The sequence below is a fragment of the Pseudophryne corroboree genome, assembly GCF_028390025.1.
Source record: "Pseudophryne corroboree isolate aPseCor3 chromosome 3 unlocalized genomic scaffold, aPseCor3.hap2 SUPER_3_unloc_1, whole genome shotgun sequence".
NCBI lineage: Eukaryota > Metazoa > Chordata > Amphibia > Anura > Myobatrachidae > Pseudophryne > Pseudophryne corroboree.
Window position 1 is genome coordinate 3,033,638 of NW_026967493.1, and position 25,704 is coordinate 3,059,341.

Sequence of the window (25,704 nt, forward strand, 5' to 3'; positions counted from 1 at the left end):
AGAAACCAAAGTCTTCTCCATCTGTATTATAACTACGTGGCAACAGACTACGCTATACCTGTTATATAATATGACACCACAGCTAACTTGATCATAATATTAAGCATGTCAGTGTTCTCCCCCCGCATTCCAGTGACAGGACACAGGAGGCTGCTGCACAGTCATGTGACTCCGGGGTCCCCCCCCCCCAGCAGCGCAGTAACAGCGAGGGGAGGAACCTCATTACCCGCTGCTGCCTGCTGGCCCCGCCCACTCCGCGCTCACCAGCCAATAGCTAACCACTTTCTGCCTGTGGAACGCAGGGGGCGGGGCGAGGCTGGAACGCACAGACAGGAAGTTTGGGGTCATGAACGAGTCGGGTGTGTAACATCTGGCGGGTGAGAGGAACGTGAAGCAGCCACCGCTGGCAGAGGGTATAAGTATGTAATGTGCCAGTCATTGCTATATAACTGCATACAGCACGCAGGGGTCCACACATAGCTATACACATACATAGCGGCTATAGCTGCCTATATACCTTCCTGTATACACTCATATATAGAGGCACAGGCAGCACTATACATATACATAGAGGCTACAGCTGCCTATATACCCTCCTGACCTGTATACACTCATATATAGAGGCACAGGCAGCACTATACATATAGGCTACAGCTGCCTATATACCCTCCTGTATACACTCGTATATAGAGGCAAAGGCAGCACTATACACATACACAGACCCTCCAACATGACCCGCCCCACTAGGTACAAAATGCTCTGTTTCTGTACTTCCCTCTTAATTTATGATTTCCATCACCTGTGTTGAACTAGTTAAATGATAAGAAAGCTGTTTCTTCACAGGTGATGGCAAAAATAAATTAAGAGGGAAGTCCAGAAACAGAGCATTTTGTACCTAGTGGGGCGGGTCATGTTGGAGGGTATGCATACATAGAGGCTACAGCTGCCTATATACCCTCCTGACCTGTATACACTCATATATAGAGGCACAGGCAGCACTATACATATACATAGAGGCTACAGCTGCCTATATACCCTCCTGTATACACTCGTATATAGAGGCACAGGCGGCACTATACATATACACATACATAGAGGCTATAGCTGCATATATACCCTCCTGTATACACTCATATATAGAGGCACAGGCGGCACTATACATATACACATACACAGCGGCTATAGATGCCTATATACCCTCCTGTATACACTCATATATAGAGGCACAGGTGTCACTATACATATACACACACATAGAGGCTACAGCTGCTTATATACCCTCCTGTATACACTCATATATAGAGGCACAGGCGTCACTATACATATACACATACATAGAGACTATAGTGCTATATACCCTCCTGTATACACTCATATATAGAGGCACAGGTGTCACTATACATATACACATACATAGATGCTATAGCTGCCTATATACCCTCCTGTATGCACTAATATATAGAGGCACAGGCGGCACTATACATATACACATACATAGCGGCTATAGCTGCCTATATACCCTCCTGTATACACTCATATATAGATGCACAGGTGTCTATACATATACACATACATAGCGGCTATAGCTGCCTATATACCCTCCTGTATACGCTCATATATAGAGGTACATGCGTCACTATACATATACACATACATAGAGGCTATAGATGACTATCGACATTCCTGTATACACTCATATATAAAGGCACAGGCGTCTCTATACATATACACATACATAGAGGCTATAGATGACTATAGACGTTCCTGTATACACTCATATATAAAGGCATAGACAGTGTTATAGATAAATGCATACATACATATCTGTATAGGCACATGGAGATATAGATAATGGGGATCCGGTCTCTAGGTCGAACACACTATGTCAACAGTGTTTCTAGGTTGACAGGTCAAAAGGTCGACATGAGGTTTTTTTTTTTTAAATCTCTTATTGAACCTTTTCATACTTAACGATCCATGTGGACTACGATTGGAATGGTAATCTGTGCCGAATGAAGCGAGCCATGCGAGGGGACACGGTGCACTAATTGGGGTTCCCGGTCACTCTACCAACAAAACGACACCATAAAAAACTCACATTGACCTTTTGACCTGTCGACCTAGACCAGGCATGTCCAAACTGCGGCCTCCAGCTGTTGAGAAACTACACATCCCAGCATGCCCTGACACAGTTTTGCTGTCAGAGAATGCTTAAACTGTGTCAGGGCATGCTGGGATGTGTAGTTTCTCAACAGCTGGAGGGCCGCAGTTTGGACATGCCTGACCTAGACCCTGTCGACCTAGTCACTGTCGACCAATAGTGGTCGACCTAGTTACTATCTACCTTCCATACCGCACTCAGATAATGATCCGGACACGTAGGCACATATTTAGAAACGTAGATAAAGACCAAGTTACATAGGGGATAATTCAGATCTGATTGCGGCTGTGCATTTTCACACAGCGTGCGATCAGATCTGAACTGCGCATGCATCTGAGCCGCAGTGCACAGGCGCGACAAACCGCAGCAACGTGGATCGCGGGTCAGTGATGGGTTTGTGCGAAGGATCCATTCGCACGGGCGATCTCAAGGAGATTGACGGGAAGAGGGCGTTTCTGGGTGGCAACTGACCGGTTTCAGGGAGTGTCTGGAAAAACGCAGGCGTGTCCAAGCGTTGGGAGGGAGGGTTTCTGACGTCCAATCCTTTCCCAAACAGCCTTATGTGATCGCAGCATATTCGTGCCTACATGTGATGAGACTGTGTGAGACTCTCCTGAATGAGCCGTGTGACTCCTAGGGATAAGAGTCGGATCCATTCTGACATGCATTTGTCGGAATGGATCCAACAACCACTGTTCAATAGAGTGGGCAAATCCGACTGTTGGATTTGGCCGGTGTCTGTGCAGCTGCTCCCTGTGTGTGTGAGACAGGGAGCTGCTGGAGCTGCACATCACGGCCGTGTAGCCCAGTGCTGCGCTGCAGGGAGAGAGGTGACTAGCCGGCATATGGCCGTCATAAGGTACCTGCCAGCCCCGCCCCCCGTAGCCATTTGTTGTGGCAGCGACCATATAGTAATAAACTGAAGAAACTAAACAAGAGAGCGCAGGCAGACTTAACAAAATTTCACAATTTATTAAAACAGTGATCACAGAATATAATATTAATATTAAGATAATTATGAATTAATTCCGTACTACAACTCCATATATTCCACACATTCCAGTGCACTAGTATACTGGTATAATGACAATATGAAGTAATCCTAGAAATTTTAGGCAGCTGGTGTTTTAAGTGCTGAGAATCTGGATATTATCCATATGACAGTCTCATACTTGTATTGATTTGTTCAAAGTAAAAGTCACATGTATGCAAAGTCAGTGCACTGTTGATTATGGATTAAATATCTGTGAGTTACCTCCAATGGACATAGCACCAGTTCCGTTTGGTTTAGTATATCCTCATATAGGAAAATGACGCTTACCGCTTCCTTGATGTGAGTATAGCACTCCCGAGTGCTCGGGTGTCTGTTTGTTCCAGCGGCTGTATCCACTGCTCTCTCCTTACTAGGTCGTGTCAGACTCCTGACTGCTCACCGCTCCTTATGGATCATCTGACGGTGCTGTGATTAACCGAAGTGCCGTTGATCCAAGGAGATAAGCTGACAGCCACGGTCCCCGTATTGCAGAAGGGACCAGTGCAGGTGGCTTTATTCGGGCAGATTTAGACCCGACAGTGGAGGTGAGCTAGCAGCCACGGTCCCCGTGTGTCAAAAGGGACCAGTGCAGGAGGCTCTGCTCGGGCAGATTTTTACCCGACAGTGGAGTAGAGCTGGAACAGATGAAATCCGTGAGAGGTGGAAGTGGTTGGATGAAAGGTAGTCGGATCCTATAGCAGCCCTGACGCGTTTCTCGACCGGCACAGTCTGGTCGTTTCCTCAGAGGGTTATAACCACTTCCACCTCTCACGGATTTCATCTGTTCCAGCTCTACTCCACTGTCGGGTAAAAATCTGCCCGAGTTTAGCCTCCTGCACTGGTCCCTTTTGACACACGGGGACCGTGGCTGCTAGCTCACCTCCACTGTCGGGTCTAAATCTGCCCGAATAAAGCCACCTGCACTGGTCCCTTCTGCAATACGGGGACCGTGGCTGTCAGCTTATCTCCTTGGATCAACGGCACTTCGGTTAATCACAGCACCGTCAGATGATCCATAAGGAGCGGTGAGCAGTCAGGAGTCTGACACGACCTAGTAAGGAGAGAGCAGTGGATACAGCCGCTGGAACAAACAGACACCCGAGCACTCGGGAGTGCTATATTCACATCAAGGAAGCGGTAAGCGTCAATTTCCTATATGAGGATATACTAAACCAAACGGAACTGATGTTATGCCCATTGGAGGTAACTCACAGATATTTAATCCATAATCAACAGTGCACTGACTTTGCATACATGTGACTTTTACTTTGAACAAATCAATACAAGTATGAGACTGTCATATGGATAATATCCAGATTCTCAGCACTTAAAACACCAGCTGCCTAAAATTTCTAGGATTACTTCATATTGTCATTATACCAGTATACTAGTGCACTGGAATGTGTGGAATATATGGAGTTGTAGTACGGAATTAATTCATAATTATCTTAATATTAATATTATATTCTGTGATCACTGTTTTAATAAATTGTGAAATTTTGTTAAGTCTGCCTGCGCTCTCTTGTTTAGTTTCTTCTGTTTCCATTTGTTTAGGGATCGCTAATACCCTATTCCTTTGAGAGCAGCGGGCAGCGTTTCAACATAGGCTCAGGGAGGCGCCTTTCCCCCCCTTTTTTAGTAATAAACTGGGCAACCAATAAATACTGCCCTGCCCGATTTTAAAAGGGCAAAATGCTCCCTGCCCCTTTAGCGGTGCCCTACTTGCTGCTGTGTGCACAGAAGCTGAGCACCCGGCATCTATGCACATTAAAGGGAGAGCTTGAGGGAAACACTCCCCCATCAGTGATGCCGACAGCTGGGGCACGCCTCCATTAGTGGTGTCGATGGGGGTGTCCGTGCCCCCTTTTCATGTGCGTACCGGCCCGGGAGGAGGTTAAGTGTCCTGGCAACCCCTGTGCCATTCCCACAGAGTCCTGGCGAGAACACTAGTAAGTAATAATGACACCGATAGATGTGATGCGTTCATCAGTGACACGTCCTCTGTATTCTATTATATTCCACCCCATGTGTGTGACATTATCTCACTATAGATATCGCTGATGGCTGACCCTTGCTCGGCGTGATGTAAATGGAAATGTTTTCTTTATCTGACTTAAGGACTAATTAATTCAGACTTGTATGCTAACCCGATGGTGGGGACACTGCGCATGTGTGTGATTGACAGGCTGAGAGTGTTTGGGGGTGGAGACCAGGTCCGATCCTCAAAATGGAGGTCTGTCGCCTCAGTTTTGTAAGAGTGACGACGCAGATTTACTGACCTCCGCTGGGGACCCTGATGCAGATATCTGAGGGTTATTCAGATCACCGATGGTCACACAGTGTAATCCGCTGGTGCGTCTTGAGACTCATTAGGGGTGATTTTGCAAAGAAGCAAAAAAAAAAAGGGGCTAGTTGATATGTCTCCCTGGGGCACACTTTATAAATTAATCGAATAACAGTATTGTAAAACAATGAGATATGTATAAAGCATTAAAACGTAACTTTTAATAAACTAATCAGACGACCAAATTTAATTAATTATGTGAAAAAACCTTTACTGTATAAAACAGCGAGGTGGGTTAAAACAAGTATTAAATAATATAAAGAAGACGATATAGTAGTTATATGTCACTCGCTTATTGAATGTGGGTGACAGAAAATTTGTCTGTACACCCTCTGGATTCTAGGCGAGTATTATTGTTAGACATATGTCCACTGCGAAAATAGAAAGTTCTCGTTATCTCTGTAAGTTTTTAATTGAAAATACTGTACGTTTTCATATGAGAGATACAAGAAAAAAGAGAAACCGGCATATGGATTGTCGGACTCCTTTTAAGGTGATCAACTGAACTGCGTATTCTTGCAGTGTTAGTTGATGTGTGGGTTCTGCTGGTCAATGAAAGGTATATACCTTGATGAGACTACAGTACCCAGTATTCCCAGAGGGTCACCCTTTCTGGTACTGACCGGGCCCAATGCTGCTTGGCTTCCAAGATCAGACGAGATCGGGCAGATCCAGCATGGTATGACTGTAGATGGTACGGTAGACGCCTCTCAGCATATAAGTTGGATGGTATTAGGGACAAAATGTAATTCCATATGGAGGGGGATACAATGAATACAAGGAAGGTGTCTGGGCAGCTCTGTGTCTAAGTGAAAAGTGAAAACAGATAAACTTGTTTTGAACACACCACATAAGTTGCAAAGGGTAGCTTCCTTTTAACACTGCAAAATGTAAATAGTTATCACAGTATCATACTGCAAACAGATGTGTTTGTTATGGAATCAACCACACGAGCTGCGAAAAAACAGATACAATTGTTTTGAACACACCACATAAGTTGCAAAACGTAGCTTCCTCTTAACACTGCAAAATGCAGAATGCAAATAGTTATCACAGTAACAAACTGCAAACAGATGTATTTGTTATGAGATCAACCACATGGGCTGCGAGAAGCAGCAGGATTCTGTCACATACTTGTCTAATTGTTTTGTCACAATAACAAATTAATGGGAAAAAAAATATATAAATAGGAAATCACAATTTGTCACAGTAACCGAATGCTGAGCAAATTACAGAAAGAGTGACTCTGGTCTCAAAAAGAAACACATTTTTTTATATGATTTGGGACCAGCAGAAGACAGTGTAAGAACAGCTGTTGTTCTATTTATGAATAATTTGTCCAAATATTATAACAGAAAAAATTATATATAGTGGTTATAATCACGATTTGTTAGGACAAAAAATTTTTTTTTAATAATTGTGAGTTGACACTGTTCTATGGTAAGTATAGAGAAAGCTCTCACACCAACGGAGTGCCTTTAATGAGGAGTAATTGCCTGGATAATTAAAAGGGATTTAATATAGCACCAATGAAATGCTGGCTAGTAGCAAGTATCTCTGTTATAAATGAGTGCTATGTGTCCCTGCCCTGTTTGCACAGTTTAAATGTTAAGCATTCAGTGTCACTAATTGCCTATATAATTATAAATAGATATAAGGATTACCAGGCAATATTGCTGGCTAAGTTTTGCCAGGGAGACAATCCGTGCGTAATGCACTTGGTTGGGGCAGCTTTTTCCCTTAAGGGTGCGCTAGGCATAAGGGGAGAGAGCTGGCCTGGAGAGCTTTTAATCCGCTGCAGTGAGCGGTATTATACTTGCGGCATTCGCTGACAGGAGTCCGCCCGTCGGAGCCCCGTTGTCGAGGTCCCGGAAGTTGGGTGCCGGACCGGAAGTGACGCGCGTTTCGCTGGGAGGAGCTTGTTCACTGGATCGTCAAATCATATAAAAAAATGTGTTTCTTTTTGAGACCAGAGTCACTCTTTCTGTAATTTGCTCAGCATTCGGTTACTGTGACAAATTGTGATTTCCTATTTATATATTTTTTTTCCCATTAATTTGTTATTGTGACAAAACAATTAGACAAGTATGTGACAGAATCCTGCTGCTTCTCGCAGCCCATGTGGTTGATCTCATAACAAATACATCTGTTTGCAGTTTGTTACTGTGATAACTATTTGCATTCTGCATTTTGCAGTGTTAAGAGGAAGCTACGTTTTGCAACTTATGTGGTGTGTTCAAAACAATTGTATCTGTTTTTTCGCAGCTCGTGTGGTTGATTCCATAACAAACACATCTGTTTGCAGTATGATACTGTGATAACTATTTACATTTTGCAGTGTTAAAAGGAAGCTACCCTTTGCAACTTATGTGGTGTGTTCAAAACAAGTTTATCTGTTTTCACTTTTCACTTAGACACAGAGCTGCCCAGACACCTTCCTTGTATTCATTGTATCCCCCTCCATATGGAATTACATTTTGTCCCTAATACCATCCAACTTATATGCTGAGAGGCGTCTACCGTACCATCTACAGTCATACCATGCTGGATCTGCCCGATCTCGTCTGATCTTGGAAGCCAAGCAGCATTGGGCCCGGTCAGTACCAGAAAGGGTGACCCTCTGGGAATACTGGGTACTGTAGTCTCATCAAGGTATATACCTTTCATTGACCAGCAGAACCCACACATCAACTAACACTGCAAGAATACGCAGTTCAGTTGATCACCTTAAAAGGAGTCCGACAATCCATATGCCGGTTTCTCTTTTTTCTTGTATCTCTCATATGAAAACGTACAGTATTTTCAATTAAAAACTTATAGAGATAACGAGAACTTTCTATTTTCGCAGTGGACATATGTCTAACAATAATACTCGCCTAGAATCCAGAGGGTGTACAGACAAATTTTCTGTCACCCACATTCAATAAGCGAGTGACATATAACTACTATATCGTCTTCTTTATATTATTTAATACTTGTTTTAACCCACCTCGCTGTTTTATACAGTAAAGGTTTTTTCACATAATTAATTAAATTTGGTCGTCTGATTAGTTTATTAAAAGTTACGTTTTAATGCTTTATACATATCTCATTGTTTTACAATACTGTTATTCGATTAATTTATAAAGTGTGCCCCAGGGAGACATATCAACTAGCCCCTTTTTTTTTTTGCTTCTTTGCAAAATCACCCCTAATAGCTCTTTCTGCTATAAATGTCCGGGAGCACCACCAACCGTTGTTCTGCCCCAAAAGCCTTTTGAGGCGAAATTGGCAGCTTTATGTTGGTATAAACTATAATTTGAATTTCTATGATTACTATTATTTCCATCAGATAATGTACAATCGGTTCCAGTGCAGATCTAAAAAAAAACCCACCCAACGCGTCTTGAGACTCACCAGCAGATCACAGAAGCATTCATGTGGCATTAGCATATTGGCTGTACGGTATTGTATAGATGCTTCCCTCCCGCTATCCAGTAGCGTACAATACTGAATCAGGCCCTTAAAGCAATCAAATTCAAACATTGGCGGAGATTTTTCAAGGAGTGTAAAGAGTGTAGACGATGTCCATAGCAACCAATCAGCTACCAACCATCATTTTATAGACTGTACTTGATAAATGCTACCGTGACAGCGTGCATTCTCCACCTGTTACAACGCTTGGTAAATGTTCCCTTGTGGTCTTTGTGGTCCTCAATAAAACAAAATGTTTTTCTTAATTATGCAGCATCAGCCTCTATGTTCTATAATAAAGGGTAATGTATTCCACCAAATAGCAGCGTAATCATAAGTGTGCACTACCCCAGACTCTCCTGTCAGCTAGCCCTTCTCTACTACGTGTTTCACAGGAGGCTTCCTCAATAGCTAGCCCTTCTCTACTACGCGTTTCACAGGAGGCTTCCTCAACAGCTAGCCCTTCTCTACTACGTATTTCACAGGAGGCTTCCTCAACAGCTAGCCCTTCTCTCTACACGTTTCACAGGAGGCTTCCTCAACAGCTAGCCCTTCTCTACTACGTGTTTCACAGGAGGCTTCCTCAACAGCTAGCCCTTCTCTACTACGCGTTTCACAGGAGGCTTCCTTAACAGCTAGGCCTTCTTTCCGATGCGTTTCACAGGAGGCTTCCTCAACAGCTAGCCCTTCCTTCCTACGCATTTCACTGGAGGCTACTTAGGGAATCTCTCTCTTCTGCATTTCTATTCTAGAACCATTTGTAAGGCACGTGATGCAGTCTCTTTATCTCATGAAAGCCTGGCGATTAGGGACTAATAACTCACAGTCTGAAAGCTCACTTTCACTTTATATACAAGTACATAAAATGTCTTTATTGAGTTGTCTTGCCTATTCTTTCTATATATTGTGTACACACACTGCCTATATGCCAGGCAGTCAGATAGATGGGAAACCACATGGATGTCTAATACACAGGCCACATACATACAAAGGAGACTGCTGTTTTCTAAGTGTATATATTTGTTGTGTTCTACATAGGACATCTCAGGTCAGCCTCCCAGAACCAGAGGACTTTCTCAAAGTTTTCAAGATGGAAAAGGACAGACGACACATAACTGAGAACATCTTGGATCTCACCCTGGAGATCATCTATCTGCTGACTGGGGAGGTGAGGGAGTCTGGGAGTGTCACAGTGACATCACTCTTATCTCTATTACTAACACAGGGACCTAACTGGGGAGGTGAGGGGGTCTAGGAATGTCACAGTGACATCACTCTTATCTCTATTACTAACACAGGGACCTGACTGGGGAGGCGAGCTAGTCTGGGAGTGTTACAGTGACATCACTCTTATCTCTATTACTAACACAGGGACCTGACTGGGGAGGCGAGGGAGTCTGGGAGTGTCACAGTGACATCATTCTTATCTCTATCACTAACACAGGGACCTGACTGAGCATTTTTGTGGAAGTGTGTGCAGTGATAGTGTCTTTCTCAAAACACAGGCTTACACAATGGTGGATAAAACATCAAGTGAGCATGGGACAACAAGCAGCCGCCCCTGTGTGTACAGACAACTAAGCAGGACCCAGAACCCCATGACGGTGCCTCTACCTCACTCACTGATACATGAGAGACACAATGACCAGAAGATCCTGGAACTCACCCGCAAGATCATTCAGCTGCTCACTGGACAGGTGACTGCTGGGAATGGGACATTATACAGTAACACCAGGAGATGTGACTGGAGAGGTGACTGCTGGGAATGGGGCATTATACAGTAACACCAGGGGATGTGACTGGAGAGGTGACTGCTGGGAATGGGACATTATACAGTAACACCAGGGGATGTGACTGGAGAGGTGACTGCTGGGAATGGGGCATTATACAGTAACACCAGGGGATGTGACTGGAGAGGTGACTGTATCATTGTGTGTGTCAGGTTCCTATAAGGTGTGAGGATGTCACTGACTATTTCTCTATATAGGAGTGGGATTATATAGAGGAACACAGGGGTCTGTACAAGGACGTGATGATGGAGAATCACCCGCCCCTCACATCACTGGGTAAGAGGAGACTTTGTGTTGTTACCTTCTTGCCCAGTCACCCCTACAACTGTACAACCCTTCCCCTTAGTATGTAAGACAGGACCTTCTTTCCTCTATGTCTCCCCCTTGCACTGGCCATGACTTCGGTGCCACCTATCTCTGGTTCCTCCTCAGTGACTCTGATACTGAGTGTTGGTACATATGCTGGGTACAAGATCACTGAGAGCTGCATCACCTTCCCCTCCCTGAGACTCCCCTCCACTTGCCACTTACAGCTAATGTGCGTTGTTCTACACCTGTTCCCCATGTACCAGAGTCTGCCCTGTCTGTGATATTACCCTCTATGTCATTTATATGTAATTATGGTCTGTGGTTTTACTGTTGTGAACTTCCGTATGCTCTGTGATGTTACATTGTCACTGTTGCCCCTTATAGGGTGCTGCAAACACTCTGTGCTGCCTTAAAATGAAAAGATCAGTAGCAACCGGACCTGGCTTTGTATTTGAGCTGACTTCACTAAAATCATCACTGCTTGGCTCCCTTTGATCATAGATTAATTCCATATACGTAGTCCTTCCTCAGCAAATGCTCTATAGAATTTTGAAAACTGCATCAAAATCCGCCCAGTGGTTCTCGAGATTAGTCCGCACAGAAGGGCCGCCTACTGATTAATTTATTTTATACTATGTAGAGATACAGGCACGGGCGTAACTAGAACTTTGTGGGCCCCATAGCAAAAGTTGTAGGGGCCCCCAATGCTTCAAATATAGCAGCGAATTTGCAGAAAACACACAGCTCCTTAAACCAAGTACATACTACATAATCCCTTTAATCATTCTTAAAAGGAAAATTGGGGCAGATGTATTAACCTGGAGAAGGCATAAGGAACCAGTGATAAGAGCAAGGTGAAAGACACCAGCCAATCAGCTCCAATATGTCAGTTAACAGGATCTGATTGGCTGGTTCCTTTATCACCTTACACTTATCACTGGTTTATCACTTCCTTATGCCTTCTCCAGGTTAATACATCTGCCCCATTTTTCTTGACATCTTTAGGTTCAGTTATGTGACTCTGAGCACTGACTTCTCTCCTTTCATCCTACTTCTGGTCAGCAACCACAGGCTTTAGGGAGGGGGTAAAGGCACAGTATGGATGGTGGTCGAGGCAGAGTTACAGATGGGGGAGGGGGGTTGTCAGAGGACCTAATTATGAGGAAGAGTCCAGAAGTACAGATGGAGGGGTCAAAGGTATGCTTGGGGCGGTCAGAGGCACATATGGGCAGGTTGGAGGCAGAAGCACTCATGGAAGGGGGGGGGGGCATTTGTTTATATGGTTAGGGGAGAGAATAGGTGCTCATGGGGAGGGGGGTCAGAGGTACTCATGGGAAAGTCTTGCCTATATTTCTCTAGCATCCATAAGGGATATTGTGGAGACTTAGTACAATGGGGTTTAGACAGGGTCCAAAGGAGCTGGTGCACTTTAAAATTGTTCACTGGGTGTGCTGGCTCCTCCCCTCTATGCCCCCTCCCACAGGCCGTTTAGAAAACAGTGCCCTCAGGAGAGGATGCAAGCTCCAGAGAGTTTTCTTCAATTTCTTTCCAATCTTTGTTATTTTCTGTATGCTGTTTGGGCAACAGCATACCTGCACCGTGGGAGTTAGGGGTAAGACGGTCACCGGCCTTGCGAGGTGTCAGAGCTGCTTCCCCGCTGCAGGACCACCGTCCTGAGAGGTTATTTGTTCAGCGGGGCACTGTGTTTTGGCTGTGTCGCAATTGCAACACGCTGCACACCCCTAACAATGCCTGAAGGTGACGTCTGTGGCGAGTACAAACCGGGGGCCCTGCTAAGGGTTCCCCCGGTTCAAAGTGTGGCTGAACACGGGCGCGGTATACGGGACCCTCCTGGGGAGGACCCCCTAGAGCCCCCTGTGTAGACTGGCTTCAGATAGGCTTAAAACATCACACGTACTAGTTTTAGCTAACAGGAGACATTGCCAGTATAAATAATCACTGTAGCTTCGGCGCCATTAGAGAGGCGGAGCTACCTCAGAGCGGGACCAGAGGCATTTTGGCGCCTTCCTCTGCTTAATGCAGCAGCAGCCAGCACACACAGCACTTCCTGCCTCACAAGACACGCTGGAAATCTGGTACAGGGTGTAGCAAAGGGGGAGAGCTGCTGTTGTACACTATCTGTGTCCTCTACAGGACAGAAATCATTAGTGTTACTGTGATAGTTAGCTGAAAACTTCACTGGGACTGTGCAGCTACGGGTGTGCTGGTGTCTCTCTCTCTCTCTCCTCTCCCATACAGTAAGGACAGGCTTGCATAGTATAACTCTGTGTGTATGTCATTGTTCATACTGTAAACATGGATAAACACAAGCTGTGCACCAGATTCTCTCCATTATCATCTGATTCTCTTTCATGTGAACAATGCAGCCAATCTTCCCAAACCAGTGAAGGGGCTGGGGGAGAGGGTACAGAGCCCTCATGGCTAGGGTTTCTTTCAAAATGTTTTTATTAGGATTTTTCACATTACAGAAATTAAAATATAGCAATTCAAGACCAAGAATATTGAAATAGTATTGTATAACAGTTTGGACACAGGGTCATCCTGCCAAAAAATAATGAGATATAGAATATTCAATCTCACATTAGAACAAGGAAAAATCAAAACACATTTTCCACAAATAAAACCTTTAAACATTCCAATAAAAAGAACGTATGTGTAACAAGTAATGGAGGAGAATGAAAAGTGTGGTCAAACTGTAAGAAGAAAAAGAAAAAAGATATATAGAGTAATAGTTCTCCACCGGTATAGATGCATCACATCAAAACCTCCAGATATAAAAACAGTAGTTCTAGTTTAGTTTAGTAGTTTTAGTTATTGTGTTTATATTTGGCTATGGTTTCTTAAAACGATGATGCCTGATATGACAACACAGCTCTCTGTTAGTGTATAGAAAACTCAGCTACTACAGCAGGCTGTTGCAGACTTAACTGCTAGGACAGATGTTCCACAGCCCATCCCCCTTCTCTCATGCACGTCCACAGAAGCGTGGTTTACCTGCTCCACTCTCTGATTCAAATGACGATGTACAGGAGGATAGGGAGGACATGGATCCCGTTAGTGGGGATTCCGATTCTGCTCAGGATGTTGAACCCCTTATTCTGGCTATACGGGACGTGTTAAAGCTCCCTCTAGAGGACGCTGCGTCACGGCAGTCAATTTTCTTTACACAAAACAAGCCTAATGTCACTTTCCCTTAGATGGCCTATTTAAGTTGGCCTGGAAAAATCCAGACAAAAAAATTCCAAGTGTCAAAAAAAAATTTGCGCACTTTCCCATCTGCGCCTGAAGATAGAAAATTTTGTGAGGAACCCCCGGGGGTTTGTGGCGGAATTACCACCAGTGCAACCGGTGCCTTGCACTGGGGCCTGCTGCTGTCAAGGTGCCCAAAGCCAGCGCGGCATGTAATGAGTCAAGCTGACTCATTATATGCCGCCTGCCGCTGTGTACTGCGGGCCCAAAGACAGGAGCAGCAGGGACGCAGCCACGGGGAGGAGGAGGGAGCCGCAGCAGCGCAGTGTAATTGGTGGAGGCGCTGCTACAGCTGTCCCTCTCCTTCCACATAGGCTGGCCGTCTATGTGGAAGGAGAGGGACAGGTGCAGCGGCACCTCCACCAATTACACTGTGCTGCTGAAGTTCCAGTCCCGAGTCCCCCTCCCTCCTCCCCTGCCCGGGATCATCATCTGCCTGACTGTCTGAGCCAGCAAGTATAATGTATTCTTTCTGTCTGTCTATATATATATATCTATCGATCGATCGATCGTAATGTGTAAAAATGGGGACTGGCTGCCGTAATGTGTAAAAAGAAGGACGCTGTCTGCCGTAATGTGTAAAAAGAAGGACGCTGTCTGCCGTAATGTGTAGAAACTGGATGCTGTCTGCTGCAATGTGTAAAAACGGGACGCTGTCTGCCGTAATGTGTGAAAACGGGACATTGTCTGCCGTAATGTGTAAAAGGTGGACTCTGTCTGCCATAATGTGTAAAAAGGGGACGCTGTCCGCTGTAATGTGTAAAAAAGGGAACACTGTTTGCCGTAATGTGTAAAAAGGGGACGCTGTCTGCCGTAATGTGTAAAAAGGGGACGCTGTCTGACGTAATGTGTAAGAAGGGGACGCTGTCTGCCGTAATGTGTAAAAACGGGACGCTGTCTGCCGTAATGTGTAAAAACGGGACGCTGTCTGGCGTAATGTACAAAAACGGGACGCTGTCTGGCGTAATGTGCAAAAACGGGACGCTGTCTGCCGTAATGTGTAAAAACGGGATGCTGTCTGCCGTAATGTGTAAAAGGTGGACTCTGTCTGCCATAATGTGTAAAAAGGGGACGCTGTCTGCCGTAATGTGTAAAAACGGGACGCTGTCTGGCGTAATGTGCAAAAACGGGACGCTGTCTGCCGTAATGTGTAAAAACGGGATGCTGTCTGCCGTAATGTGTAAAAGGTGGACTCTGTCTGCCGTAATGTGTAAAAAGGCGACGCTGTCCACCGTAATGTGTAAAAGGGGCTCTACCTGGTGTAGTGGCGCTACTGTGCGGTGTAATTTGAATAATGGAGACTACTGTGCACCGTTATTTGAATTGGTATTATTTTGTGGCCACACCCCTTCCCCATGAAGCCACGCCCCAATATATTTTGTGCGCGTCTGAGGCGCACACTGCCCCTATTTTACATAGAGGGGGTGCCGATGCCGTTTCTTGCACACAGCGCTAAAATGTCTAGTTACGGCACTGTTGCTAGGTATTCATTTCCCTGGCCCTGAGTAGGTCCCCCTCACCAGATCCTCTCCAGCCAGGGGTGAGGGGGTGGACTTGGACGGGATGAGAGGGGAGGGGGCAAAGCATTTTGTTGCAGCTGGGCCCACCGCTTGCTAGTTCTGCCACTGCCGGGGGTTGATGTATCAGTCTCTCGGCTGTCCAAAAAGACGGTGCTCCCTGGCCCGGGCTCCTTTACCATAAAGGGTCCTGGGGACAGAAAAATAGAGGCTACACTCAAATCTATTTCTGCAGCGGGGTACACTGTTATTCCACAGGGAATAACATCGGGGTGTAGTGTAGGATCTAAATCCGAGGCACCAACAGGCTAAAGCTTTGACTGTTCCCAAGATGCTCAGCGCTGTCTCCTCTATAACCCTGCCTCCGTGCACATGAGCTCAGTTTGTAAGTTGGTGCCTGCAGTGCAGGCAGCTAATGGGCAGGGCTGCTCCAGCAGCCTTAAGAAGAGCTATTTTAAAGAAGATAGAAGACTTCAAGGGCTGCAGCAGAGGCACTCTAGTTCTAGATGTCATTCTGATATCTCCTACTGCCGCTCCCTCACCTCCCCCAGCTGCGCTGTATACTCCTGCATCCCTGGATGCTTGGTACTTACAGCGGAGGCTCTGGTTCTTCCCCTAGGGCACACACTAACTGAAGTTCTCCGGGATCGCGTGGCCGCACTCAGGGAGGAGGTAAGAGGGTACTCCAGGCGGTACCTGCTAAAAATTGCGATCCGCCGTGACCATTATGAGGCAGGCCGCGCGCGCCTGCATGGACACTGTTTGTACAGGGACCCCACTAGACCACCAGGGCAAGGGCACAGGTCGGATTAGGCTATAATCCTGTTTATTAAGGCCCGCCGCACCCGGTGGTGAAGTCCAGCAAGGGGATAAAGCTCTGACCTGTAGCCCCTCCCCCAGCCCCTGGGCGCTATTTAGAGTAAATGTTCCCGACCCTGAGCTGCATCTATCTATGTCTCTCACTCCCTGTCAGCGTTTGGGCGCCATTACACACAGCTGCGCTGATTCTGGGACTGATGGGCGATGCCTCCTCTGTAAAACCGCCTGCATCATCAGCGCTGTGCATTTACAGGACACTTAAGTATTCTACATGTCGTTTAGACAGTGTTAGTTAAGAACAAGTGCATACTTCACGGTTATTTAGTACAAGTACCCTGTGATATTCATCCAGTTTATACTGTGCATTGATATATCTGTTTATATACATAGCTTTACTCAGTAATAGTATTTCTAGTCCAGTGCAGTTTTATTGTTTGTCATAATTCCTGCATTATACACGTGACTGTGTGTGTGCATACAGCTGCTGGGTGATCTCTACTCTGTGTATCTCATCCCTACCGCTATCCCTATGTTCTGTAACCTGAGGGGGCTCCGTGCGTCAGGGTTATTAGATAATATAGTTATTTCACAGGATATACGTATTTTGTATTTTCTCTGTATCTTTCATTTTACCTCAGAAATCCTCCGTTTGTGCTGTCACACTGCACGGGGGGTTTGTGTTTAGGTATTATATTTGCTGATATTGTACTGTGTCGCCCGTGGTTTATGCTTTCATATCATGTTAGCTACAGGGGGCGATGGGTCTGGGGCTGCTTCCGCCATGGCCGGTTATGACGTCCCAGATGCATTTGAGGATAACATGGCTGCACAGGGTTCAGGTTTTGGGGGTTCTGTACCCCCCAGTCAGTTTGTAACAACGGGGGCACATCAGGGCCCGCCTTGGGCTGCCTTTTCTAATTTACTGACCACGCTGGTAACTAGGCTTGCGCCCCCTATGGGACCTCCGGTGCCTTATCAGCCTTATATGGTCTCTGCGGTTAATCCGCCATGGACAGATGCTCTGTCCACTCAGTTACAGCAATTGAATAACTCTTTGGATAAACGTATTCCTGACCTTCGCCCGCCTAAGACTAAACCTAAGAAGTCCTCTAAGCGGGCTGTTACTTCCTCTCAATCCACACATGTTCCGGATACCTCTTCTGATGAAGATGGCGTGTATACTGACCCCACAGACTCTGATCATGACGTTTCTGATGGGGAATCTGTTTCACAGGTGGATGGTCCTGATCTATTAGAGCAGGGGTGGCCAACCCGCGGCTCTCGAGCCGCATGCGGCTCTCCCCTTCATTTGATGAGGCTCCCGCACCCGCACTTGTCCCAGATCTGCCTCCTTCAATGGAGGCTTGGGATGGGCTGGCACCGCTCCGCTTTGTGTGCGATGTGATGTCATGACGTCACATCGCGTAATGAGAGGCGGAGTCTCTGCCACGAGGAGAGACGCGGTCGCGGGACTCGTGGATGCCGCGGTATGTATTTATACCTAGGCCTAATAGCCCACGGAGAATATGCTGGGGGGGGGGGCAAGCCTGGAGCCTGCCTGGGGAGACCGGAGCCTGCCTGGGGGGTGAGCCTGGGGAGACTTGAGCCTGCCTGGGGAGACTTGAGCATGCAGCCTGGAGCCTCTGTGCCTGACAAAATGTGTAAAATAGGGACTCTTGCCTGCCGTAATGTGTAAAATGGGGACACTTGCCTGTCGTAATGTGTAAAATAGGGACTCTTGCCTGCCGGAATGTGTAAAATGGGGACTGCCTGCGGTAATGTGTAAAATGGGTATTCTGCCTACCGTAATGTATAAAATGTTTGTGTTTCTCACCCCCAGTGTAACTAAAAATGGGGGTGTGACACACGGTGAATGTCATACTGAAGGCCGGCGCACAAAAATTGTCCGTGGCCTTGTGCCAGTAAGGCCATGCCCCAGTTTTGGGCGCGCGCATGATACCGGCTCTTTGGCTTGACTACAGATTTTTTGGGGCTCTTTGCCTCTGACTGGTTGGCCACCCCTGTATTAGAGGCTATCAGGCTCATTCTTCAGATTGATGATGATCCTGAGCCTGCTACTACATCTAAGAAACCGGACAGGTTCAAACGTCAGAAGGTTACTAAATTAGTTTTACCTCATTCTGACCACTTGGTTGACATACTATACGTCAGGAATCCTGGGAGAACCCAGGAAAGAAATTCACCCTGTACAAGAAGATGCTAGCCCGCTATTCCCTTGCGGCAGAAATGAGTAAAAATTGTGAAACGCCACCGCCTGTGGATTCGCAATTTGCTCAGCTGGTGGTGTCATCTGCTCTGCCTGTCACTACCGTCACTTCTCTCAAGGAGCCGACGGATAAGCGTGTGAAGGGCTGCTTAAAAGCTATCTATACCCTTGCAAGGGCTGCGCATAGGCCCACCATTGTGGCTACTTGGGCCGCAGAAGCTATTGAGGCGTGGGCTCAGGAAATAGAGGCTCAGTTTCCGTCCAATTTTTCTGAACATGCCAGACAATGTCTCTCTTACATTGTCACGGCATCTCATTACATTAAAGGAGCAGCTTCAGATGCAGGTGTTCTGGCATCCAAGGCTGCTACGACATCCATTTTGGCTCACCGTATTCTCTGGTTGCGATCCTGGTCGGTGGTCTTGGACTCTAAGAAAACCCTGGAGGTGCTCCTCTTTAGTGAGGATCTCAACAAGCTTGTCGCTGACTTGGCTTCTGAAAGACTGCATATTTACCTAGTACTACTCCTTCGGCCCCAAAGGCTAAGAGTACTTCCTTTCGCCCTCCGGGCAAAGCAACGGGTCAGGCGTACCCATAACAGCCTCGCACTTCCAAAACCACCAAGCCCAAGCCTAAACGTGCCTGGGCTGCCTGTCAGCCAGCTTCCAAATCTGACAAACCTGCGGCATGACGGGGCGGGCCTCTTCCTGGGGGGGATCCCAGGTTGGGAGGCTGACTTCTACAGTTCACCCAGGTATGGTTGAAGACCACTTCAGACGCTTGGGTGCAGGAAGTCATCACTCACGGATACGCTATATCCTTCAAGACGTCCCCCTTCTCGCTGTTGCCTGACGGACATCCCTTCGGATCAGGTGAAGGCAACAACAACTCCATTTAGTGGTACAATCCCTCCTGGACACCAGAGTTGTAGTGCCGGTGCCTCTGGCTCAGAGGGGCAGGGGGTACTATTCAACGCTGTTCCTAGTCCCCAAACCGAATAGTTCCTCCCGGCCCATTCTCAACCTCAAATCTTTGAGCAAGTTTGTGAGGGTCTCCAAGTTTTCTATGGAGACCGTTCGCTCTATTGTCCTGGCTTTGGAACTAGGGGACTATATGGTATCCCTGGGTATTCAGGATGCTTACCTGCGTATCCCGATTGCCATGTCACATCAGCAATACCTGCGGTTTGGTATTGGCAATCTCCATTACCAATTCCAGGCCTTACCGTTTGGTCTGACCACGGCTTCGTGAATTTTCACCAAGGTCATGGCAGTTATGACGGCTTCACTCCACCGTCGGGGCATCTGGATCCTGCCGTATCTGGACGATCTGCTAATCCCGGCCAATTCCCCAGAAGTTCTCCTCCGTCATTTGGATCTGACTGTCCAGTTTCTGCAAGCCCACGGGTGGCTGATCAACTGGAAGAAATCACCCCTGGTCCCTGCCCAGAGCATGGTGCATCTGGGAGCGTTGTTGGACACACACAACCAGAAGCTTCAGGACAAGATACGTTGCTTCTTCTCTCGTCCGCATGTGTTGATACACTCGGCGATGCAAGTACTAGGCCTCATGATGTCGGCTTTTGACATAGTGGAGAATGCTCAATTTCATTCCCGCTCTCTGCAAAAACTGATTCTTGCCAAGTGGGACAGCCTGTCTCACCGACTCAGGTCTCAAATGATCTCCTTGTCTCCGGTGGTCCGTCTGTCACTGACCTGGTGGCTGCGAGACCATCGATTGAGCAGGGGTCATCTCTTCTGGATCTCCAACTGGGTCCTTCTGATGACGAATGCAATTCTGAGAGGTTGGGGCGCGGTGTTGGAGCAACACTCTCTTCGGGGTCAGTGGACCAGGGAGGAGTCTCTCCTCCCGATAAACATTCTGGAATTGCGGGCAGTGCTCAATGCTCTGAAACTGCCCCGGCATCTGGTACTGAACAGGCCTGTTCAAGTACAGTCAGACAACGCCATCATGGTGGCTTACATAAATCATCAAGACGGCACTCGAAGCCGCATGGCAATGTTAAAAGTGTCAAATTCTTTAATGGGTGGAACGCCATCTGCCAGCCATATCGGCAGTGTTCATTCCGGGGGTCCTCAACTGGGAAGCGGACTTCCTCAGTCGTCAGGACATACATGCCGGAGAGTGGAGCCTTCATCCAGAAGTATTTCTGCTCCTAGTGGACAAGTGGGGCCTACCAGTTGTAGACCTGATGGCGTCTTCGGAGCAAGAACAAGGTATCCTCAAACGGCGTTTGTGGATGCACTGGCAATTCCATGGAACTTTCGGCTGCCGTACGTGTTCCCTTCGGTGTGACTCCTGCCCAGAGTAGTGAGGAAGTTCAAGCAAGAAGGAGGAAACATTCTTCTAATAGCTCCAGCGTGGCCCAGACGGCATTGGTTCTCCGACCTACAGGGTCTCTTGCTAGAGCGTCCTCTTCTGCTTCTGCAAAGACCAGACCTCCTCGTTCAGGGCCCTTATGTTTATCAGGATTCGGCCCAACTGGTTTTGACGGCGTGGCTCTTGAAGCTTCCGTACTGAGGGCCAAAGGATTTTCTGAGGCAGTCATTCAAACTATGTTGAAGGCCCATAAGCCAGCTTCTGCTCAGATTTACCATAGGGTCTGCAATTCTTACTTTGCTTGGTGCGCATCTAACAATCATGACGTTTACAAGTTTAGTGCGGCCAAACGTTTGACCTTCTTACAACAATGCCTGGACATGGTCCTTCGACTTGCCTCCCTCAAGGTTCATATTTCTGCCTTGTCGGTATGGTTTCAGAGAAAAATTGCAACTCTGCCTGATGTTCATATCATCACTCAGGGTGTTTTACAGATTCAACCTCCCTATGTCCCACCTGTGGCTCCTTGGGATTTGTCAGTGGTTCTGAAGGCTTTGCAAGAGTCTCCATTTGAACCTCTTGAATCTGCTGACCTTAAGTGGCTTTCCCTCAAGGTCTTGTTTCTGCTGGCTATTGCCTCTGCTAGACGGGTATCAGATTTGGGTGCCTTGTCTTGTAGGTCCACCTATCTGATTTTTCACCGTGACCGGGCGGTCCTTCAAACGCGCCCTGGTTATCTACCTAAGGTGTTGTCTTTCCACCTTAACCAGGAAATTGTGTTTCCGGCCTTTTTCTCTCCGGATTTATCCTCCAAAGAGCGGTCTTTGGATGTAGTACGGACTCTCCGTATCTATGTGAAGAGGACAACCTCCGTTAGGAAGTCTGATTCTGTCTTTGTACTGTTTGGTTTTCACAAACGTGTCTGGCCTGCTAACAAGCAGACCTTGCCCAGATGGATTAGAATGGTGATTGCACATGCTTATGTACATGCTAGCCTTCCAGCCTCTGCTACCATCAAAGCCTATTCTATTCGGTCTGTTGGACCTTCTTAGGTGGCCCGCCGTGGTGCGACCCTTGAACAATTCTGCAAGGTGGCTACGTGGTCCTCAGTGAACACGTTCATAAGGTTCTATGCCTTCGATACTTCCGCCTCCCAGGATGCTTCCTTTGGACTCCGAGTTCTTGTGCCCGCTACAGTGCGTCCCCTCCCATAAGGAACTGCTTCAGTGTACCCCGCAGCAGAAAAGGAGATTTATGGTAGGATTTATGGTTAACTAAACTGAACTCCTGTGCACGGAGGTGGGGTTATAGTGGAGGTGGCGCTGAGCATCTTGGGAACAGTCAAAGCTTTTAGCCTGTTGGTGCCTCGGATCAAGATCCTACTCTACACCCCAATGTTATTCCCTGTGAATTCCAGTGTACCTCGCAGAAAGAGATTTAACAAGGGTAATTGTTTACCATAAATCTCCTTTTACATGGCAGCAGGTGTATCGCAAAGGCCGGTCATTGAGGGTTGCTGGATGACTCATGCCATTTATTTGTGGGCTACTCAAATTCAGGAGGGCCTCTTGGGGGAGTATGCCTCTGGTCACTATAGTGACTCTCCTGAAACACATTCAGGACACTACACGCATCCTGTGTGACTCGCTCAAGGAGATGGACAATATTAATGATAGGACTTCTGCCATGGCAGTGTCGGCGCGCAGGGCTTTGTGGATATGTCAGTGGATAGCGGACGCAGAGTCAAAGCGCAGTGTAGAATCCCTCCCCTTTTCTGGGAAATGGCTCTTTGGGTTTGAGTTGGATACGTGGATTTCCAAAGTCCCTGCTGGGAAATCCACGTTTCTCCCTTCTGGGGCCCCGCCGGTGAGACGCTCCTACTCGGGGCCGTCTGTTCAGTCCTTTCGGTCTAACCGATTTCGATCTAGGGCCAGTGGTGCCTCCAGTGTGGTTAGAGGCACCAGAGGTAAGACAAGAAAACCCGCAAACACCGGTTCTCAGGAACAGTTCACCAGTTCTGCTTCCACTAAGGCCTCAGCATGACGGTGCCCACACACCCCGAGCGGATCTCGAGGTGGGAGCTCAACTGCGTCACTTCAGCTGCGTCTGGGAGGTTTCCTGCCAGGATACTTGGGTCAGGGATCTCATTTCTCAGGGCTACAAGCTGGAGTTCGACAGTGCTCCTCCCAAACGATTTTTCAAATCAAGCTTACCAGCCTTGGAGGTTACGCAGGTTACGTTACAACAGGCCATTCAAAAGTTGGTCCAGTCCCACGTCATTGTCCCTGTACCAATACCACAACGAGGCAAGGCTTATTATTCCAACATGTTTGTGGTACCGAAGCCGGACGGTTCAGTGAGACCCATTTTAAATCTAAAGTCCTTGAATCCATACCTGAAGGTGTTCAAGTTCAAAATGGAATCCTTGCAAGCAGTGATTGCGGGCCTGGAAGACCAGGATTTCATGGTTTCCTTGGATATCAAGGACGCCTATCTCCATATTCCAATTTGGCCATGTCATCATGGCTTATCTGAGGTTTGCCCTACTGAACGATCACTACCAGTTCCAGGCATTGCCCATCGGCCTGCCCATCACTACCAGTTCCGGCATTGCCCATCGGCCTCCGAGGGTATTCACGAAGGTGATGGCAGAGATGATGTTCCAGCTCTGTGTCCAGGGGGTCAATGTTGTCCCTTACCTGGATGATCTTCTGATAAGAACAAGATCCAGAGAGCTTTTATCGCGCCATATCCAACTTCTGTTGCACCATGGGTGGATCCTCAATATACAGAAGTCCCACCTGGAGCCAACTCAGCGGCTCCTGTTTCTGGGGATGTTGCTGGATACTGTGGCCCAGAAAGTGGATGCGAGTCTGCGACGATGGGGTTCTGCCACCCAAGGGGCACAGTTCCAGGACAGGTGGTCAGCCCTCGAAGCCCTCCTTCCGATCAACATTCTGGATCTTCGGGCGATCTACAATGCTCTGCTTCAGGCCTCTCCTCTGTTCACGGATCACGCAATCCAAGTTCAGTTGGACAACGCCACAGCAGTGGCGTACATCAATTGGCAAGGAGGTACAAAAAGCAGAGCCTGCATCCGAGAGGTGTCAAAGATACTCCCCTGGGTGAAAAGAAATGCAAGAGCAATGTCGGCCATCTTCATTCCGGGTGTGGACAACTGGGAAGCGGACTTCCTGAGTCGTCGCGATCTCCACCCGGGAGAGTGGGGACTTCACCGTCAGGTGTTCCAGCAGATCAGCCACCGGTGGGGCTGCCCACAGATAGACATGATGGCTTCTCAACTCAACAAGAAGTTTCACTGGTATTGCTCACGAACCAGGGACCCTGAGGCGGGGGTAGTGGATGCACTGACGTCGCCTTGGCCTTACCGGCTGGTCTACCTGTTTCCTCCAATTCCATTGCTCCCAAGGGTGCTCAAGCGAATCAGAAATCAAGGAGTCAGGCAATTCTAAATGGCCTCAGAGGGCGTGGTACGTGGATCTTCTGGACATGTCCGTCGCTTAGAAGTGATCTTCAACAAGGACCGTTCATCTACCTGGACTTACGGCGACGTTGTTTGATGGCATGGAGGTTGAGCGGAACATCCTAGCTCACAAGGGCCTTTTCAACAAGGTCACTGCTACCATGGTTCAGGCCAGGAAACCTGTGACATCAAAACACTATCATCAAATCTGGAGGAGATATGTTTCTTGGTGCAAGGAACGTACGTATCTGCCTGCAGAGTTCCATTGGGACGTTTCTTACATTTCCTGCAGGCTGGTGTGGATAAGGGCTTACGTCTGGGTTCCATTAAGGTCCAGATTTCATCTCTCTCCGTTTTCTTCCAGAAGAAATTGGCAGTGTTGCCAGAAGTTCAGACCTTCTTGCTAGGGGGACTCCACATACAACCTCCTTTTGTGCAGCCTACGGCACCCTGGGATTTGAATGTGGTGTTTGAATTTCTACAGTCCTCCTGGTTTGAGCCTCTGATGACGGTAGAAGACAAGCACCTCATGTGGAAGACCGTGATGTTACTGGCCTTGGCTTCTACTAGACGTGTCTCAGAATTGGGGGCCATACTTGGTCTTTTTCGAGGACAGAGCGGAGCTCAGGACTAGGCAACAATTCCTGCTGAAGGTTGTGTCTGCGTTTCACCTGAATCAACCTATTGTGGTTCCGTCCAGTTTTGACACTTCTGCTCCTCCAGAGGCATATGATGCTGTGCGAGCCTTTGAAGATCTATGTCAAGCGGACAGTTCGGATTAGAAAGACGGATTCCTTCTTTGTGCTCTATGATGCACAGAAAAAGGTTTGTCCTGCTTCCAAGCAGTCCATTGCTCGTTGGCTTAGGCTTACTATCCAACATGCCTATGTGTCGGCAAATTACCCTCTTCCTAAGTCTCTGAAGGCTCGGTGGGCTCTTCCTGGGTGGCTGCCCGTG

The 25,704-nt window shown here is 47.3% G+C and overlaps 2 protein-coding genes and 2 pseudogenes across 7 annotated transcripts in view; 3 read left to right on the forward strand and 1 right to left on the reverse strand.

Moving 5' to 3' along the window:
• The window catches only part of LOC134983108 (oocyte zinc finger protein XlCOF6-like), a 426,740-nt gene that overhangs the window by 117,294 nt on the left and 283,742 nt on the right, over positions 1-25,704 (forward strand). The window lies entirely within an intron of this gene.
• The window catches only part of LOC134983113 (oocyte zinc finger protein XlCOF22-like), a 30,130-nt gene continuing 4,739 nt past the window's right edge, over positions 314-25,704 (forward strand). The window contains exons 1-4 of the mRNA XM_063948830.1: positions 314-377; positions 10,030-10,159; positions 10,497-10,688; positions 10,979-11,057. Of these exons, the coding sequence (XP_063804900.1) occupies positions 10,082-10,159; positions 10,497-10,688; positions 10,979-11,057 (349 nt within the window). The 5' untranslated portion in view covers positions 314-377; positions 10,030-10,081. The remainder of the gene's footprint in view (positions 378-10,029; positions 10,160-10,496; positions 10,689-10,978; positions 11,058-25,704) is intronic.
• LOC134983190 (5S ribosomal RNA) lies at positions 6,113-6,231 on the reverse strand (annotated as a pseudogene).
• LOC134983192 (5S ribosomal RNA) lies at positions 8,065-8,183 on the forward strand (annotated as a pseudogene).